This window comes from Haemorhous mexicanus, chromosome 17 (assembly GCF_027477595.1).
Source record: "Haemorhous mexicanus isolate bHaeMex1 chromosome 17, bHaeMex1.pri, whole genome shotgun sequence".
NCBI classification, from domain to species: Eukaryota; Metazoa; Chordata; class Aves; order Passeriformes; family Fringillidae; genus Haemorhous; species Haemorhous mexicanus.
This window is the reverse complement of record NC_082357.1, coordinates 11165279-11183607: the sequence shown is the minus strand read 5'-3', so window position 1 is coordinate 11183607 and position 18329 is coordinate 11165279. Positions and strand designations below refer to the sequence as shown.

At 49.1% G+C, this 18329-nt stretch overlaps 1 protein-coding gene across 2 annotated transcripts in view; it reads left to right on the top strand.

Moving 5' to 3' along the window:
* ADAP1 (ArfGAP with dual PH domains 1) overlaps window positions 1-18329 on the top strand; it is a 50976-nt gene that overhangs the window by 7355 nt on the left and 25292 nt on the right. For both annotated transcript variants that reach the window (XM_059861720.1, XM_059861721.1), the window contains exons 2-4: window positions 3015-3145; window positions 4827-4918; window positions 13203-13285. In XM_059861720.1, the coding sequence (XP_059717703.1) occupies window positions 3015-3145; window positions 4827-4918; window positions 13203-13285 (306 nt within the window). The remainder of the gene's footprint in view (window positions 1-3014; window positions 3146-4826; window positions 4919-13202; window positions 13286-18329) is intronic.

The following is an 18329-nucleotide window of genomic DNA, read 5'->3' as shown; positions in this document are numbered from 1 at the left end:
CACTGCCCAGCAATTTTTTGGATGGGGCTGAGTTGGTACCTGAGGTCTTTGAACTCTCCTCCTGCCTGGTGCTTCCCTTGGGACTAAACCCAGCTGCCAAATGTGGGTGGTTCTGGGCTGAGGCAGGAGAGCATCACACAACCAGCTGAGCATCCACAGTTCCTCCACCCACCCTTGCCACGAAACACAAATTTCTGAACCCAGAAGAGCAGTGAGGAGGAAGCTGCTATGAATTAACACCTGGCTGGGATGTGAATGGCCAGGGCCAGGTCTGGTGGGGCAGGTGAAATGTGCATTTCTGTCAGGGTGCTCCTTGAAATCAATCAGATTGAATATAGAAATGTGGGGCACTGGTGGTGTTGGATGGACAGGGATTTGGGTCGAGGCAGGAGGGGAAATGCTGCAGGGAAGGTGACCAGGAGGAGAGAGCTGCTGGCTGTGGTTTACAAGAACAAGCTGAGAACATCCCCTCAAGGCTGGCTCACCACTGACCCCATTCTCTCTGCTCCTCTGAAGGACTGTCACCTTCTGGCAGCCACACAGGGTGACCCTGTGTATGTGATGGGATGTAGGTGTGTACCCTGTGATATAATCCACCTTTTGTTTGCTTAATTGGACAAGGCTTGCCAGGTGTGGAGCAGGGGGGAAGCATCTTTAAGAGTCTGCTCTGAAGAAGATCCTGTTGGTGTGAGGAGGATGCTCTAAAGCCCAGGTGTGACTGAAACCTGCTGCTTCAGGTGCTGTTTGCCCGTGCCAAGGAGGGACAGCTTGGATATGAGTGACTTGGTGGCCACTGCAGCTGGAATCTCCTCCAGGATGTTCCTCCAGCAGGATGTGCCCCCTGCCAGGCTGGAGGGAGGTGTGCAGTCTCCTGGTCCTGTCACACACAGAGGACAGGCAGGGCAGGGGTCCCCTCCTGGGGAGGACTTTGGAAGCCTGACTCCACCAAGCTGCAGACAGCATGAAGAGATCCAGCTGCATGCCTGAGATAAATGTGGTAGCATTGGAGAGGCACTGGGACTCCCAATAAAACATGTTTTATTGGCCAGTGCATGCTTGGAGACCAGTTTCCCTGGGCTGGGCAGTGCTTTGATCAGATCCCATTGCTCTGGGAAGGACTGAGCTCAGTTATCCTGGAGGGGCTGTGCTGAGCCCAGGGACCCAGCCCAAGGCTGGGCTGCCTCAGCTGCCTCACCACTGCCAGGGTTCTGTCCCCTGGACCCTCTCACCGTGGTGTGTGTCTGGTCCTGTGCATTAAGGGCAGTGATGGCTCTTTGAACATGGACCCTGCTGCTTTCACCCTGCCTGACTTTGGGACCCTTCAGCAGTGCTGGACCTTGGGATGTTTTTGTGGCAGGAAGTTTGGAGGGCCCCAGGCTTTGATTACAAACATGTTTGGAGATGAGAGAGGACAATGGGATGAGTTAGAGCACAGAAAGTGCCTGAGCCTGCAAAACTCTTGATTCTTGCTGCCAACCTACAGCCCAGTAACTGCTCACAGTCTTTGGGGCTGGAATGAGTGGGGGGCATGATCTGGGATGGGGTGTGAAGCTGAGGCACCCAGTGCTTGTGGAAGCAGCAGGGTGGGCAGCACCAGCCCTTAGATCAACCTGGCTGGTTTTGTACTTGCCAGGCTTGAGTTGTAGTCACTGGTGAGGATAGGAGACCACATGGAACAGGAAAACCCCACCTTTGTGTCTGCTGGTGGCTGATGGGACTTGTGTCAGCTTGGGAATTTGCTCCCCTCTCCCATGTGGGCACTCAGCTGTGCATGATGAGAATCCTCACTCAGCACTGGGGTTTGCATCTGAGCAGAGCCACCTCTGGAGAGCTGAATTGCTTTTCCCTGGGCTGTGCTGGGGGAGCCTGGTGGCTGTCCCTGCAGGCAAGGCTGGTGGCAGCCCTTGGTTCCCCTCAGGAGCTGAGCTGCCCCATGCCAGCCTGCTCCCTGCCCTGGCACAGCCAGAGCATTAAACATGGAGGAGGAGGAGGAGGAAGCCCACTCCCTTGCCTTTTATAAATAATGGCTGTGCTGTGGGCACTGAGGGTTCAGTGGGGGAATAATTGGATGGTGGGGGGCTGTGAGAGACCTGTGGGGTGGCTGAGGGGCTGCCAGCCCTGTGGGTTTGGGGAGGATGGAGGATTTGGTGTCTGGCTGGGTGACCTGCAGTGCAGCTCGTGCTGCTGGGGCACAGCTGGAGCTGCAGGCACTGACATTTGCCTTGCAGTTCAAACAAAGATCCCTGTATTGGCTTCATTGGCAGGGCAGTGCCAGGACACTGCTGGATGTGTCCTGCTCCTGCCCCTGCCCTCCTCCTGTCCCTCTGTCTCCCTGCTTCAGGCAGTGCCTCTCCCAGGGAGGAATTTGGAGGCAGGGGACTCTGTTTACAGTGCTTTGTGTGAGATGTCAGCCCGGGGCTGTAAACAGTGCGTGGTTTTGCTCAGAGAAAGTACAGAGCTGCCACTGGTGGCATTTTTCCATTGAGGCAAGGGCTGGAAACCTCCTGGCATGGAGGGCTGGGCTGCTGTGGGAGCTGCAGCTGTGGGAGGAAAGTCTCTGTGTGGAGCACATGTAATAAATAAATTAGAAGGGAGCAGCACAGTGGCTTCCCTGAGCTGATGTAGTTTCTGTTCCATGCAGTGTTTGGTTGGAATTTCCTCATGAAAAAGGGATATTCCCCTCTTCTCTTCATGTGAGCATGGAGTGAGCTATGGAGGTTTGGGCACATACATGTCTGTATATTGGGGCTTGGGGAATAACAGCTGCATTGGGGATTGCAGATCTGGTCACTGTTGGTTTAATTTGTATTCCTAACAACAGAAATACTTATTTTTATTTTCCTTGTCTATTTATCTGATGCCTTTACACTCAGGGACATCAGACCTGGCGACTCCTGAACTCCCCTGCCCTGACCTCCTGACCCCCCTGCCATGCCCTGTCTCTGCCTCCCTCCTGCTGCCCTGACCCCAAAAGCTCAGTCAAGTGCAATTCCCTCTTTCCTTCTTGCTTCCAGACCCGGACTGGGCATCCCACAGCCTGGGGATCTTCATCTGCCTGAGCTGCTCGGGCATCCACCGCAGCATCCCGCAGGTCAGCAAGGTGAAGTCGGTGCGCCTGGACGAGTGGGACGATGCCCAGGTGGAGGTAGGTGCCCCTGCCCTGCCAGGCCCCCTGCCAGGCCCCCTGCCAGGCCTTTGGGCTCTTCCCTTCTAAAGATGCCACAGGAAATGGGCTGTCAGAAAGCAGGTCTGGGTGGTGAATGTGGGAGCGAGGTTTGGTGCTGATTGAAGTAGAGCACCCGATTCCTGAAGGGTTTGTGAGGGTTTCCCCACCCCATAGAAATACCAGTGAAATAGCATGTAGAAATTACTAATTTTTAATGAATTGCCTTTCGTTTCTTACAGTTTCTCTAGTCTAGACTAGACCTCTGGTCTACCACCCCTGCCCAGCTCAGATAAAAAATACTAATTTTTAATGAATTGTCCTTCGTTTCTTACAGTTTCTCTAGTCTAGACTAGACCTGCCCACCTAGTCTACCACCCCTGCCCAGCTCAGCTGTCTCTGGCTTTGTTCCTCTTAATTTCACAGCCTGGAAAACCAAACCCTCCCAATATAAATTCTCTCCATTTATGCCCCACACCTGCCTGGATTTGTGTGGTGCTGCTGAAGGCACCCAGGAAACCTTTCTGCTTTGACTGTGGTGTCTTCAAAGGCATGAAGGACTCTACCAGTCATTGATTTCTGTCTTCTGTGTGTAGAGTTTTGAGGTTTTTCTGAAAGCTGCTCCTCATGGAGTTGTGTGTTTTATCACAATAGGCCTTAGTGTTCATGGGCTTTTCCTTCCCTGGTATTTTTTGGGGGAATAGATTGAATATATAAATGTGAGAAATTCAAAACCATGACAGTAATAAAATAAAATAAATAAAAAAAAAGCTTAGCTGCTTGTTATGTTTGTATGCTTGGCATTTGACACCAAACAAAATGTATTTAGCATGGCTGCCTGGAAAAGAATGGGGTTTTTACACTTATAAAGTGAATTTCAATAAACAAAATATATGAATGAGGAAATAAGTCGTTTTCTTTGCTGAGTTCTCAGCCAGCCATTTGTGTATCAGAAGAAAAGGAGGGCTGTCAGGGGAGATAGAAACATTCTCTATTTATTTATTGGAAAGGAGGGCTGTCAAGGGAGATAGAACTTTCATATGTTTATTTGTTTGTTTATTTATTTATTTGTCTATCACTTCAAGCTCCTTCCTGAGGTAGCTGCAGTGACTTTGCAAAAACAGACTCATCCTTTTGGCACGAGTGATGTGATCTGAGGCACAGGATGTGTTGTCAGAGGCTGTCACCCTGCTGGAGCTGTAACACATGGAGACTAAAAGCCAGTGGGAGGTTTTCCCTCTGGTTACCTAATCCCCATCTTGGATTCCTGGGATCCATCTGATTCCCATGCCTGAGGAGGAAATGTCACTGTGTGCTGCCTCCTGCTCCTGTGGGGATCCTGCAGGTGGGGCTGGGACATGTCCTCAGCATCATTTTAAGCTGTAGGACCCCTAGCAATAATAACCAATATTTATTTGCAATAATAGCCAGTATTATTTGCAATAATAACCAATATTTATTTGCAATAATAGCCAGTTTTATTTGCAATAATAACCAATATTTATTTGCAGCAGCCCTTCTGTGCACAGTCCTGGGTGAACCTCTCAGTAAGAGAACAGGTCCCCCATCCCAATAATTTTATTGCTCTGTAGAAGTAAAAGAGAATAAAAGAAAATACTGTTAAAATTTTCTTAATTCTTTCCAATTTTGTCTCTTTTTACAGTTTATGGCCTCGAATGGAAACAATGTAGCAAAAGCAAAATATGAATCTAAAATGCCACCGTTTTATTATAAACCAACGTATCTTGACTGCCAGTAAGTAAATACCTCTGCTGGTAAACAACATTTATTTGTTTGTGCAGCTGCAGCCTCTGTAATACTTTAGTTTTAGCATAAGACTTTTTATTTTTATTTTTATTTTGCCACGATGGAGGTTTCATTTATGAAAGGTCCTGAAAGTGTTTTCCCTTCTGCACGCATGTGGGAGAGCTTATGCTGCGTGTGGGATCTTAGTTAATAAGTGCAGTTGAGATGATGCAGGGGAGGCAATAGTTTGCCTGTTCCCCAGACTCTTCCAAGTCTCTAGAGCTGCAAGAATGCCAATTTCTACCCATTGATTTCCTCTGCTTTTCAAATTCCCCTTCTGCAGAACTTGCTAATCTGCTCTGTGAGGTGTGGGGTTATTTGTAATGCAGAAATCCTGGGGGTTTCTGTTGGTTTTTTCCCACCCAGATGACAAATAATCTCCTCCATGGAGGCAGCTAAAAGGCTGTGTCTCCCATACAGGAGGGAGTAACCTCACTGGTATCTGGGGTGACTTTGTGGAGCAAGGAGCTGAGCAGCCAGAACCTGCTCTGCCCTCCAGGGTGCCAGGGGATGGACTGGGTTTGGCTTTTAGGGCCCAGCCCTGTCGGGTACCAAGGTGTTTTTTTGTTTTTGTGGGAGTGGAGCTGCCTGGCCTGGCAAGAAAAAAGCACCCATTTATGCAGTGTTCTGAGCTCCAGAATCCCAGCACTTTGGCTGTGCCACTTTGAGACTTGTGCTGCTTGTCATGTTGGGGCTGGAGAAGCAAGATTGGTAGGAGGAGAAACAATTCTAGGGGATTTTGACTCTGTTTCCTCCCAAGCCTCATTCAGCTCAGTTAGATGCTGCCTATCTGATGGTACTCAGGTTGCCCAGGAGCAGAGTCCTGGCTCTTTCCATGGCCTGTCCCTGCCTGAGGGGTGCAGAGCTGGTGCTGGAGGAGCCTGGCAGGGAGCAGGGCAGGTCCCTCCAGCTTGGGGTGTCCTGAGATCTGGCTGCCCATCACACCTGGCTCTCCTTGCACAGTGAGAGACAGCAGGAGCTGCTGGAGCAGCCTGGAGACCAGGAGCATGCCCATTCCTGCTGCTGTGGGGCTGGCAGGAGTGTCTGTGCCTGGTTCTGTGCTGTGTCCTGCTTGGCCAGTGCAGCTCAGCCTTGCTGCTGTGCTGTTCCCTCCCTCCATCCTGCAGAGCTGTGTCACTCTGGGGAGCTCTGCCAGGCAGTGGCTCAGCTCCAGCCAGGGCTCTGTGAGCTCCCAGGGACCCCTCTGGGGCTGTGTGAGCTCCCAGGGACCCTGCTGGGGCTGTGTGAGCTCCCAGGGACCCTGCTGGGGCTGTGTGAGCTCCCAGGGACCCCTCTGGGGCTGTGTGAGCTCCCAGGGACCCCTCTGGGGCTGTGTGAGCTCCCAGGGACCCTGCTGGGGCTGTGTGAGCTCCCAGGGACCCCTCTGGGGCTGTGTGAGCTCCCAGGGACTCTGCTGGGGCAGCCACTCCACCCACAGCCCGTGCCCATGGCTGATGGAGCAGCTGGGCTGGGAACCTGCAAGGAGCTGGAGCAGGGGGTTGAAAGGATTTGTTGGTTTTGGTTATTTACTGATTCATTGGGAGGATGAGGCAAGGCCAGTCTTCCTGGGAGCAGCTGGAAGACTGATTTCTGACCCTTCTGTGGTCCCAGCTTCTTTGGCTGTTCTGCACTGGGACAATTCCCAGCCTGCATGGCCTGGTTCCTGTACCAGCCTGGAGCTCTGCTCTGGTTCTCTGGACCAGCCCTGCTGGGTCCCTGCCATAACAGCAGGATGCAGTGGGATGGATGTGACCTCCCAGGGGAGCAGAGAACCTCCTGACCCTGCTGCAGGACCCCCAGGTGGGCACATACACCCTGGCAGTGTCTCAGGGATGCTGTGCCCAGTTGTATTTTGCTTTCTCAGGTTCAGGGCTCTCTGTGCCTCTCAAGATGCATGCTGAACAAGTGCAGGGGAGTGCTGCTTTTCCCAGGCATGTATATTTAGCTTTTCCCCCGCCTCGCTGCAGTCCAGTCACTGCAAGAGCATGAGCTGTTCCCAGCTTGCAGCCCTGGGAAGCATCACCATGGGTGACACCTCCATCCAGCTCTGGCAATGATTCCAACCATGTTCTGCAGCACTGAGAGCTTTTGGTGCTTCTCATTCCAAAAGCAGCACATGCTGGACAGCTGCAGGGCCTGGGCAGCTCTTTGTTCATTTGAAGCTTGTTAATTTTATAATGCTGTTTCTGGAATCCCTCTGCTTTGGTTGCCTGAGGAATTGTGAAGTTTGGGGCAAGAGGGAAGAAGTGCTGCAGTGCCAGCTTGTCCTTTTTTCTTCTTGCCTGCAATGTTGTGGTTGGCTCTTTGGGGAATTCATGGTGTTTGCCTGCTGCACTTGGCTTCTGTATCCTTCAAAAACCTCCTTGCAGCTTCCTGGTTCTGCATGACACTTGGCAAAGCTCTGAGAGCTTGGAGGGGTGCTCTGGAATTGCCCAGGGAAAGTTCATAGCCAAAAAAATTACCCCACCAAAAAAACCCCAACAAACAAAAAATCCCCTCTCATCTCTCTGTCTGCCAGCACCCATGCCCCAGGGCCAGTGACCAGAGCAGCCAGCTCCTGCTCCTCTGGGCAGTCCCTCACAGTGAAATGAGTCCCAGGCTCGGGGATGTTCCCACACCACCACAGTGTTGGCCCAAAGAGCTTTGGGTGTGGAATTTAAACCACAGAACCTCTCTCTGGATGGTCCCGAGGGGCCGTGGCCCAGCTTGGTGCACCACAGCAGCAGATGCAGAGCTGTGAAGTGGATTTTTGTGGGGCAGATGCATTGCAAGCACATGGCTGAGTTTTGAGTCACCACTCAGCAGCAGGTACTCACTCTTGAGTAAAAGCAAAGGAAAAAGCTTTGTTCAGTCTTTTCCTTGGCTGAAAACTGATGGAAGAAAGCGAGATAATCTCTTACTGGGCTTCTGCAGAGCTGGAAGTACATCCCTGTCCCTGCCCAGTACTTACCAGGCTTTTCTGTTCCTTGATGTGGGACTGCAGAGCCTCATCCTGTGGAATTGAGAAGGAGCTGCAGTGCTTTGCTCTGCTCCTCTCTCTGCTTGGATCAGTGGGAGCTACATCTGCTCCCCAGGCAGAACAGTTCAGTGTACAGGCTGTCAGCCCAGAAAAATGGGGCAGGATGAGATGGCATGGGCTGTGTGGTATCTGCCAGCAGCTGAGACATCAGCCAGAGAGAGGCACACACCACCCTTGCCCTCATCCACAGAACAACAGGTATCAGCTGAAGTGCCTTTTTGTATTGATTGAGATGTGCAGAGGGAAAATGGCTTGGGAGATCTCTGATTTATTTATTTTTTTAATCATTTGAGGTTTGGTACATTTGGTGGAAGAGCCACGAAGGTCAGCATGGCCCCTCCTCTGCCATGCCTGGGGCACAGTGGCAGGCAGGGCTGCAAACTTGTCACCACCTCCTCTGTCACTTCCTTTGGCCAGTGCTTCATAGAGAATAAAAACTTTATAGATATAAAAACTTCATTACATAATGTCCACAGGGGTAAAAGTGAGATTTGCTCAGGTTCCTGGTTATTAATGAGGGTTTTCAGGTGTTACATTCACAGCTTTCAGAAGTGCCTGGGGTGATGTCTTGGGTGTGAAGCTGGAGGTGCTGCAGTGTGGCCACGGGGAGTGGCTGCTCATCAGCTCATTCCCAAGTGGTGGAGCCTCCTTGGTGGCTCAGATTGGTCACTCAGCCTCAGGAATTCTTTGAGTCACCCAAGTGCTGAGATCTGCCCAGTCCTTCAATCCTGACCAGCCACGGGATTTGCTCTTCTTGTTCATTGTCTCTTTGCTGCTGGCTTGTAAACCTGTTAATTCATATTGATTCCTTGAATTTCCAAAGGAAATTGCTACAAGGTTAAGGTAGCACTGACAGAGGCTGTTTCCTACATGTTTTTAATTGGTGTTTAACCATTCTGAAAAATAGTGTTGGGGTGTACTGGACAGTGCATGTAAAGCAGTCAAACAAAAAAGGAACCAGTTAGCTTTTTAACTGAGAATGTTGTGATTTTGCATACTCAGAATCAGTTTTAACTTCTCCAAATCCATAATGCAAGGGGTTTGTGCCTTGAGAGCCAAACCCCTGTGGTTTTGCTCTCCCCTGGCAGCTTGCTGTGGGGTGCAGCTCTAGGCAGGGGGATGGCACATCAATCCTCAGGCTCTGCAAGCTGAGCAGATGCACAGAGAGCCTGAAGGAGCCCCCAGCTGTCTCCTGCCTCCACAAAGCTCTTTAAAAGCAAGTCCTCACAGCAAGACCTTCCTAGATAGGAAGAGTGAAGCTAGACAGGCTCTTAGGCTATGCTGCAGTGGCTCTCCTTGCAGTCTGAGCAAAGAATTTGGACTTAAAATTTCATTAGAGCAGTTGTTTGACAGAAACCTGGCAGAGCTGCATCCCCCAAGCTGCCCATGGAAAGCATGTTGGCTTTTGCTGGAAAAACCTCTGACGAATTCCAGAAACTACAAATCTGGCTCCTGGAAATGGTGTTTCTGGATGACATTCATTTCTTTTGTCTTTCTTGGACTTGGTGGTGCCTCACAAGGATGCAGTTAGGCAGTGGTAGTGTGTGGTGTTTGATGTCCTTTGGGCCACTTTCACCTCTGGCTGGGGTTTCTTGTCTGTCCTATGTCTCCAAAAAAGCCACAGCTTCTATGTGCAGCATCTATGGGTGTGCTCTGGAGTGCACCAGCCAGCCCAGCTGAGAAAAAATCACTCTTGGGGAAAAAATAAACTGGAGAGACAGAATTTGGCTGGCCAGCACCTCCTCCACAGCACACCGAAGCCATGCAGCCACAGTTTGATATTAAACTGCTTCAGCAGCTTTTCCTGTGGTGCTTTTTGCTGTGAGCTTTGAGTAGGTGGGACCAAGATAAAACTGCTCCAGTGGCTTCTTCTGGAACCTTCCTCGCTGGCCCCTGGGCAGAGCCCTTGTGTTCGTGTGGGTGGTCAGGGAAGCAAACAAGTGCCTGCAGTGGTGTGGGCAGTGCTTTGTCAGCCTCTGGACCTGCTGTCCCTCAGTCAAGCTCAGTCCTTTCCCATCTGGGCAATGAATTTTGCCTTATTCTGAAATGTGGATTTCCTCAGTGTTGTGTTTTGTTGGTGTTTTTCTTTCTTTTTTTTTTTTTTTAATTTGCCTCTAGGTTTTTGATGAGTACAAGGACCTTTCTGTTCTAATTGCCAAAAAATGACAAGTTCCCTGTAACCAGCAGCCTGACAGACTTTAGGTGGGCTGTTAAAGCTTTTGGAGTTGATCCTGAAAGCTGTGCATCTCCACAGTTTAGGAATGATGCACTTACATTTTTTTTTAACAAACACAAATATTATATTTGCTACATTACCCCATCACCAGAAAGGCAGTAAAACACCAGGGGGCTGTTAGTGCAGTCCTTTCTGGTCACAGAACTCCTTTTGGAGTCAAAGGTGGATTTGGATGGAGGCTCCTGTGTTGGATGTGTGGTGTCTGCCCTGGGTAACATACACACATATTCACACCTGCAAAAGTGCATTTCAACTGAAACAGATATTTCTGAAGTCCCTGAACATATACTTCAATGAGGATGAGGTCAGCAGTCTCCTGAAAGTGGTGGCTGTTTTCATATAATCCCTGTATGGTTTGAGGGTCTCAGCTCCTGTGGATCCCAGGACACATTCCTGCTCCTGTATGGATTCACCAGAGCTGTGCTGGTGACACTGGGGTTTAGCACCAGCAGCTTTTTATGGCAGGATTGCCTCTAGTCCCAGAGAGTGAATGTGGTGAAATCCCTGCTCAGCTTCTCCCTGGCAGTGAACGGAGATGGTGAACTCCTGGCTGTCCTAGCTGGGTTTTTGTTTTGGTTTCTCTTACTGGGGTTGTTCTGCTTTCTATAAATAACCCCTGGAGCAGAAGCTGCAGCTGGTGGCCTTGCACTGAGTTGTCCAAACTGTGGGCTGCTCTGTGATGTGTGCTGGGTTTTGGGGAATTATTGCTGAGAGAGCCTGGGTTGTGATGATAAGGAAAGGGGAAGAGTGTGTGAACTGCCAGGAAGCTGCTGGGAAGGTGGCACAGCTGGATTCCCCTGGGCTCTGGCAGTTGCCATTGCAGCCCCTGCTGTTCAGGGCCAGATGCTGAGGGAGGCCATCTGGAACATTCTGCAGCCTCTCAGGGCTGCCCTTGGGGCGTGGTGCCTGCTGGCTGCCCCGGGGGTGCCCTCTTGCCCAAGAGCTCTGGGGCACTGCAGCAGAGCTGTGGGCAGGGGGGGAAGTGCTCCGCAGGGATGAGCCCTGCAGGGTGCCTGCTGCACAGCCTGCAGCCTGCAGCAGGAGTGTCTTCCCTCTGCTGCACAGGAGCCTTAATTTATGCTGTGTTTGAAGCCCCATGCTGGAAGGCTGACTCTCAGAACTCAGAGCAGCTGCAGCTCCTGCTGAAGCCGCTGACGTCAGCTGGAGCTGAGGGTGGTGTGAATTTTCTTCCTCCCAGTTCCATCCCTCATCATCTTGTTGAAAAGGCCCAAGTTTGGCTTCAGTGATAACAAGCTGTCCACAGCAGCTGGCCAGGAAAAATCGCAGGAAGAATAGTAAATCCAAGTATTTGTGTTTATTTTGGGATTAAGTTTTGGTAGCTCTGCTGATCAGTGACAGCATTATAGAGCAGGCATTTGGGTGCCACCTTTTGGGTCATCAGGCTTGTTTGTGCATGTCAGATCCAAAAGAGGCATCCTGCTGGACCCAGGAGCCCCCCTTTGGGTGCTGGATGGGGTTTGAGCAACCCCATGGCAGAGGAGTTGGAATTAGATGGTTTTAAGGCCCCTTCCAGGATTTCTGTGACTGTACAAAGTGCCCCTGAACCTCCTGGGGATGGGTTGCACCCCAAGCACAGCTCAGAATGGCAGCAGAGGGGAGATGGGGGTTCAGAGCTCACAGTCAGACTTGCAGATGTGGAACAGCTAAAGATCAGCCTTGGAAGCAGCAGCAGAAGGGCAGAGGCAGATTTGGTGCTGTGTTTGTATTGCAGCAGGAGCTCCCAGCTGGGTTTTGGGGGCAGGGAAGCAGTGGTGCTCCCTGAGCCTTGGAGAGAGGGCTGGTGCCCCAACCAAGGAGCTGACACAATGGGGGGAACAAAATCTATGTAATTATTTCCTCCTTTATTGCCAGGAAACCAATCACAGCCACAGTTCTCATTGGATAGTGTCTTGCAGATTTATTGAGTGTGTTTGCTGTACCTGCAGATGAATTTTCATCAGCAGTGTTGGTATGTTTATGTTCTTTGAGCATTTCTGGGATGTGGCTGCTGAAAAGATACCGTTTAGTTTGCATAATCAGCAAAAGAGAAAAGGTGATTAAGCATATGAATAGTTTTCATTGGCAGAGAAGTTGATGTGTTGAAATGTGATGGTTTTACAAAATACACTCAGTGCTGGGGGATCTTTTACTGTCTTCAGTGTAGGCAGCTCCAAAATGTCTGCTGTGAAGCTGGGATAACACATGCCTTTATTTCTGAGTGTGATCTGCCTGCTTGGGCTATTTAGGGTTCTAGGGCAATTAAGAAATAAGTTCAGTTAAAAATGGTTTGAAGCGACTTCCAGCATATTCCAGATCAAAGTTACTTCATTGGTTCAAACACTCATGCTGAAGTAAAATAGCAAAAAAAAAATTATAATCTTTGGGATATTTTTTTTTCCTTTTTGGAATTTGAGGTCTTGGTGTATAAATCATCTGTATTATTTCAGTATTAAAAGTAAAGGACATTTTAATGATATTTGCTGCTGTGCATCATAGACTGCTTTCTTAAACTTGGCAGTATGGGCTGTGAGTTGGGAAGAGCTTGGCCAGATGGGTTTCCAGCACCTTCTGCTTCTGTATTGGTATCTTCAGGGCAACAATGGCTCGTTTGTGTGTGGCTGGCTTTTTTCATTTACTCACCCTGATCACTGAAGAATGTGGCCTGAGAAAAGTGGGTCTGAAGTGGTTCATATACTGGGGGAATTTTTTACAGAGGCTGATTGGGTGGGTGGGGACAGACAGTTCTGCTAAATCTGTGCATCTTTTAAAAATAAGTTTCCAATAAAATTGGATGTACAAGGAAATAATTTATTGTTGTCCATCTGTAAGCAGAAGAAGCCCTTGACTCCAGACTGCACAATGCAATTTTTGGAAGACTTTTAAATCACACTTGTGCTTTAATTGAAGAATTAATAGTTCTGACTTCCTTCTTAGTGCATCTTGGACCATGTTTCCTGTTCTCTGTATTTTTTTTCCAGATTACTGCGGGAGCAGTGGATCAGAGCCAAATATGAACGAAAAGAGTTCATCCACAGTGAGAAGCAGGAGCCTTATTCTGCAGGTACTGAAAGACACTTTTGCCTGATAAGTTTTTTGATGTCCAGCCCCTTCCATGTTCTTCCTCTCTGTTTGTATGTTCTTTATGTTGATTATTGCCCATATCTCATTAAGTAGAAGTAAGTATGGTCTTGTGCTCAAGATCCCTGTCACTGTAGGACATGAAATGACACAACCTGGACACGCTGCTCTTTCGAGGTAAAAGAAAATTTTTTAATTTCTCACTCCAACATTTATAGATTTTCAAAAGTGACAGTGGATTGGAGGGTGACAGTGCCACCTCTCCAATGACACTGGACAAACCAGCAGTCTATCAAATTTCTCCTCCTCCAGAAAAGAATGCAAAACAATAAATTATTTACATAAAGTGTGTGAGAAGGTTGGTTACAAGAATGTAAACATCAGAAGGCTTCGAAAAACTTAAAAAAATCAGGGCAGCACCTCCTGGCATTCCCTGTATTTGACTTGGAATATTGGGAATTTGGACACCTGATGGGAACAAATCAGTTATCAAGAGTCTTTCTGTTGATTTCCACGGGCTGTTCACCAGGAGCAGGTCAGGCCCAGCCCCAGTGGGTTTGTTTCTGGAGCAGGAGGTGTGAAGCTGGGTTGAAGTGCAGATAAAAGGTGTTTGTGTCCTCGAGGTGACTTTTGCTTTGGAGAGATGCAGCAGCACTGCCAGCCTGGTTTGGTGGTGCTGGGTGTGTGCAGCACGTGTCCCCCTGTCCCCGGGCCCTGTCCCTGTCCTTGCAGGATGCTGCAGGTGACAGCAGTGGGACCTGCCCTCCCTGGGGCACGGGCAGGGCTGCAGAGGTGCAGCTGGTGTGACAGAGCTCCTTTCAGCAGGTGACAGTGGCCTTGCAAGGGGCTGGGATAGCAGAGCAGTGCCTTGGTGGTTTTCTTGCAGAAGAGCAGGATTTGAAGAGGAGACACAGAGCTCCACTGTGTTTGTTGTGTAGCTGGGTATTTCTTTGCTATATGTAAGTGGCATTTAATTTATTCTGCATATTAAGTAGTTGACACCAGATATGTGCTTGGATGACTCTGGGATAATTTTATTAGCAAAGACCACGTTGCAGATTAAAGGTTAAAATATTATTTTCATGATGCTTTTCAAGACTAATAATATGCAGCTAGCTCCAGCAGTTTGCTGTTATGAAAACCACAATTAAATTCTGATCTCATATAGTCTCACTTTATGTTTTGAGCATTTCAGCTCTGCTGTATTGTGTACATGAGGCACACAGTGTGTGGGGAGTATCCATATCCATAGAGAGTACATTAGGTGCATTTTTATTTTAGATTTTTATGAAAGCTGTCTGCTGGTGTTGGATGTGTTCTATTAGCAATAAATAGTTTGATTTCTTAGATAATTTTTGAATGTATCTGCCAATGTGTGTATAATACCCACCCAAGAACAATGTTTCCAGTTTCTACCGTGCAACTTCTGGATATAAAAGCTGGGATTCAACCAAGTGCTTGAGGAAAAGGAATAATTTTAAGCACATGATGAGTCCTTTCCCCTCTGAGAAGATTGTGTACCTGGTTAAAGTGAAGTAGGTGCTTCAGTGCTGTGTGGGAAGAAGGGCAGTGTTTCTGAGCTCTCTGAAAGATATTATAAGAAGAATTCAAAGGGGAGTTTATTTTAGCAGTGTATTTTGTAGGTGTTCTTCAGCAATGTGGCTGCATAATGTTGAACTGCATGCTGAAGTGATAGGGTTTTCTCACCTCTCTTTGAAGTTCAAAAGCCATTAAATACAGAATAGAGGAGAAGAGGGTGAGCCATTTTCAGTGAGCAGGGCTCTGGGAGGAGGAGGGGAAGAGAAGCAGACTGGTGGGCAGCATGCAAGTGGTGGATAAGTGATTTTAGGTTGTGAATTGTCTTTGAGAATGGCACTATCTCCAAAACTCAGCACAGGAGCCACAGAAATGACCTGTGCAGCTGGGATGTCATTTGTTGGTTGTCCTGGACAGTAAATTCCAAGGGGAGCTTTGGCCAGGTGGCTCCTCCTTAGAGGGACCAGGTTGAAGTTGCAATAAAGCAAAGCTGGGGAGGCACACACCAAACTCCCAGTGCCACCTTCCCCCTTCTGCTGCACCATCACAGCCCCCAGGTGTGGCTGCCCCCCATCCTTCCCCCTGTGCCAAAAAGTGCTCCTTCTCCAGCCTGTCCTGCAAACCAGCTGCTGGTGCAGTTTTCAGCTCTCAGGCTGGGAGCTGGATGTTTCCTGGGGTCGTGTCCTGAGAAGGGAGCCCAGGGAAAGCCCTGTGCCCTGTGGGGAGGCAGCACTCTGAATGTCACACTGTCATTTAGCTTGTAAGGATCATGGAGTCCAGCATTAACTCAGCACTGCCAGGGCCATGTCCCCAGCAGAAATGCTCCTGGGTGGGTGTGTTGGACAGTTCTTGTCCCATTCCTGTGCCATGGGGCTGTTCTGTCACTGTGCTGCTCATGGTGCTGGGCCTCCTGTGCCTGCTCCTGCCAGGCTCAGCAGGCTGGGGATGGCACAGGGGCTGGGCTGCTGCTTTTTTGGACTGACCTGACCTGACTGTGAACAAACTGAGGTGGCACCAGCACCAGGGCGTCCTCCTGCCCACCCCACATCCAGTTGTGTCTCACTGGGGCGTTCCTCTATCTCTGTTCCTTCCTGATGCTGTCTCAGACCATTTTTCCTCACCCTCCTGAATTCCCTGGAGCAGTGTCAGGTTACCAGTTTCTAAGCATGAAACATTTTGTTGCTAATAGAAATGTCAGTATCCATTTTCTTACGTTTGCTGGAAGATTTAATTCCATTTTCCAATCCCAGGGGCTGTTTTGCATTCTGATGTTTGTTCAATAATTGCATGAAAAATAAGAAAATGCTATATTAGAATAGTTTTGAGCAACATCCTTTTCCAGGCAGCCTGATGAAACCCTGGTCAGAAATTCAGTGTCTTTGAGAATATCCTTTGGGGAGAGACTGTCTGGAGCCTGTAGATGCCAGGCAGAAGCTCTCACAGCTGAGCTGCCAGACTCAGGAGAAATGAGCCTCGGGACAGGAGTGTCAGATGTGCAGGTCAGGGCTGAGAGAGTCGAGCAGGGAAGCCTGGCAGGAGGATGCAGCAAACTTCAGCTGCTGGGGAGGGGGATGAACCAGAGGCAGTGTGGGATGCAAAGGCAGCAGCTGCCCCAAAGGGTCTTGCATCTCCCAGACTGCTGGGAAACATCTGCCTCGGGGGATGCAGAGGGAGGCCAGGTAGCAGGATCAGAACTGGGAAACAAAGACACTTCCCATGTGCAGAAATCCCCAGTGTGGGCAGTGCTGAGCATTGAAACCAGCTCTTGAGCCTGGCTGTGGATCCAGGGGTGCTGGTTCAGTCCCCAGATGAGATCTGCCCTCTTGGGGATGTGCTGCTGTACGTGCAGCCACAGCCACTCACCCTCGGGGGGATTCTCGGGGTTTCTGTGGTCGAGGTGACCCCGAGGTGTTGGAAAGTCTCTTTTTTTCCCAGCCCTGAGATCGAAGAAGGAGTCAGGATTCCTTGGCTGTGGTTTTCCAGGTTGTTTATTCTCTGTTATCCATAACATTGTTTTTCTGACCTGCTGAGGTCTGTCTAGCAGGTCGGTCCGAGGCACACTGCCAGCCCTTGGGGCAGTGTTAGCTTTTCATACTAAAAACTATGTGTGCTTTATTTACAATCATTTTCCAATACCTATCACCTGTGTTAGACAGTTTGTCTCTAAACCAATCCAAAAGTGCCACCATCACCCCAAAGATGGAGGCTAAGAAGAAGGACAAGGCACACTCAAATTCCTCCGTCTTGGCTTCTGAACCCCCATTCTAAAACCCTAAAATTCCATTTCTTTGCCTTGTGACAAACTAACTATCATTCTACGTAAACTCTTGTGGCTTGTGAATCCTCATATAAAGTTGGTTATTGTTTCCATGGGTTAAAATCAAAGCACAGGGGTCTTGGGCTCTGTGCCAAGGTCTCTGAGCCCCTGGCAGGGGCTCGAGCCAGCCAGGGCAGCCATGGGGATATGCTGGGTTCTGACAGGAGATCACAGTGGAAACTCCTAAGAGGGAGATGTAGAGTTCCTTGCTCCCCTAGGAAGCCTTGGAGCACAAGCCCATGTGCTGTTCCCAGCTTTCAGCTCCTCTGCCCTGTTATTGTTTCAGACTGGTGGTTCTGCTGTTAATGAGTGTATCAGCAGCATTGACTGCAGAGCTCAGATGGTGCAGTGAGATCAGTAAAACTGTGATTAAATGTTCCAGTGATCCACTATTGATTCCCAGAGACATCCTCTTATACATTTGAGCTCTTCATTCAGCTGTAGTATGAGCTAAATAATTTGTTTGCCCTGGCCAGACTTCATGAAAAAAAACATTATTTACACCCCAGCAATCCTAATTAACACCGTGGCCACATCCCTTTCTCTAGCAGTACATTTCTTGTACAACAGCCCAGAATGATGCCAGTCTTGACTTTCACATTAATGTGGTTCAGGTTGGCTTTATCCCTTCTGGTAAATGAACTGGCAAAATTACTGTCAGTCTCCAGCTAATTGTCCCTCCTAAAGGAGTTTAATGGGGCATGGGTGCTGAATTCTCCTGGAAACAGGGAACAGTTGTCATTGCCATCAAAGTCTGGGTCTGTATCTCAAGGCACTTGCAAGATTTGATAAATTTTAAAAATGTTTTGATCAGTTTTAAAAAGCTTGGTTGTTTTCCACTGCTGTTGATAGATGGCAGTTATGGCAGGGCTTCCAAGAGGACCTGCTGAAAGTTAGTTCAGTGGGGTGCTCTTGATTTCCCTTAATCAAAGGGATTTATTTGAACCAAGGGAGAGGTGGAGGAAGCAAAAGGGAGTAGTATTTTCTATTCCATTTTCCCTCTACTTCCCAGGGCTGGAGCACTGTGATGATAGAAACTGGCCAAGGTGCAGCTGCTCTGGTGCATCTCAAGCTACAGATGAGAGAATGGGAATGTGGCTGAGAACAAAAGGGAATTGTTTGCCCTTTGAACTTTGACTTCACTGCTTTCATTCATTGGTCTTGGGAAGCTGGG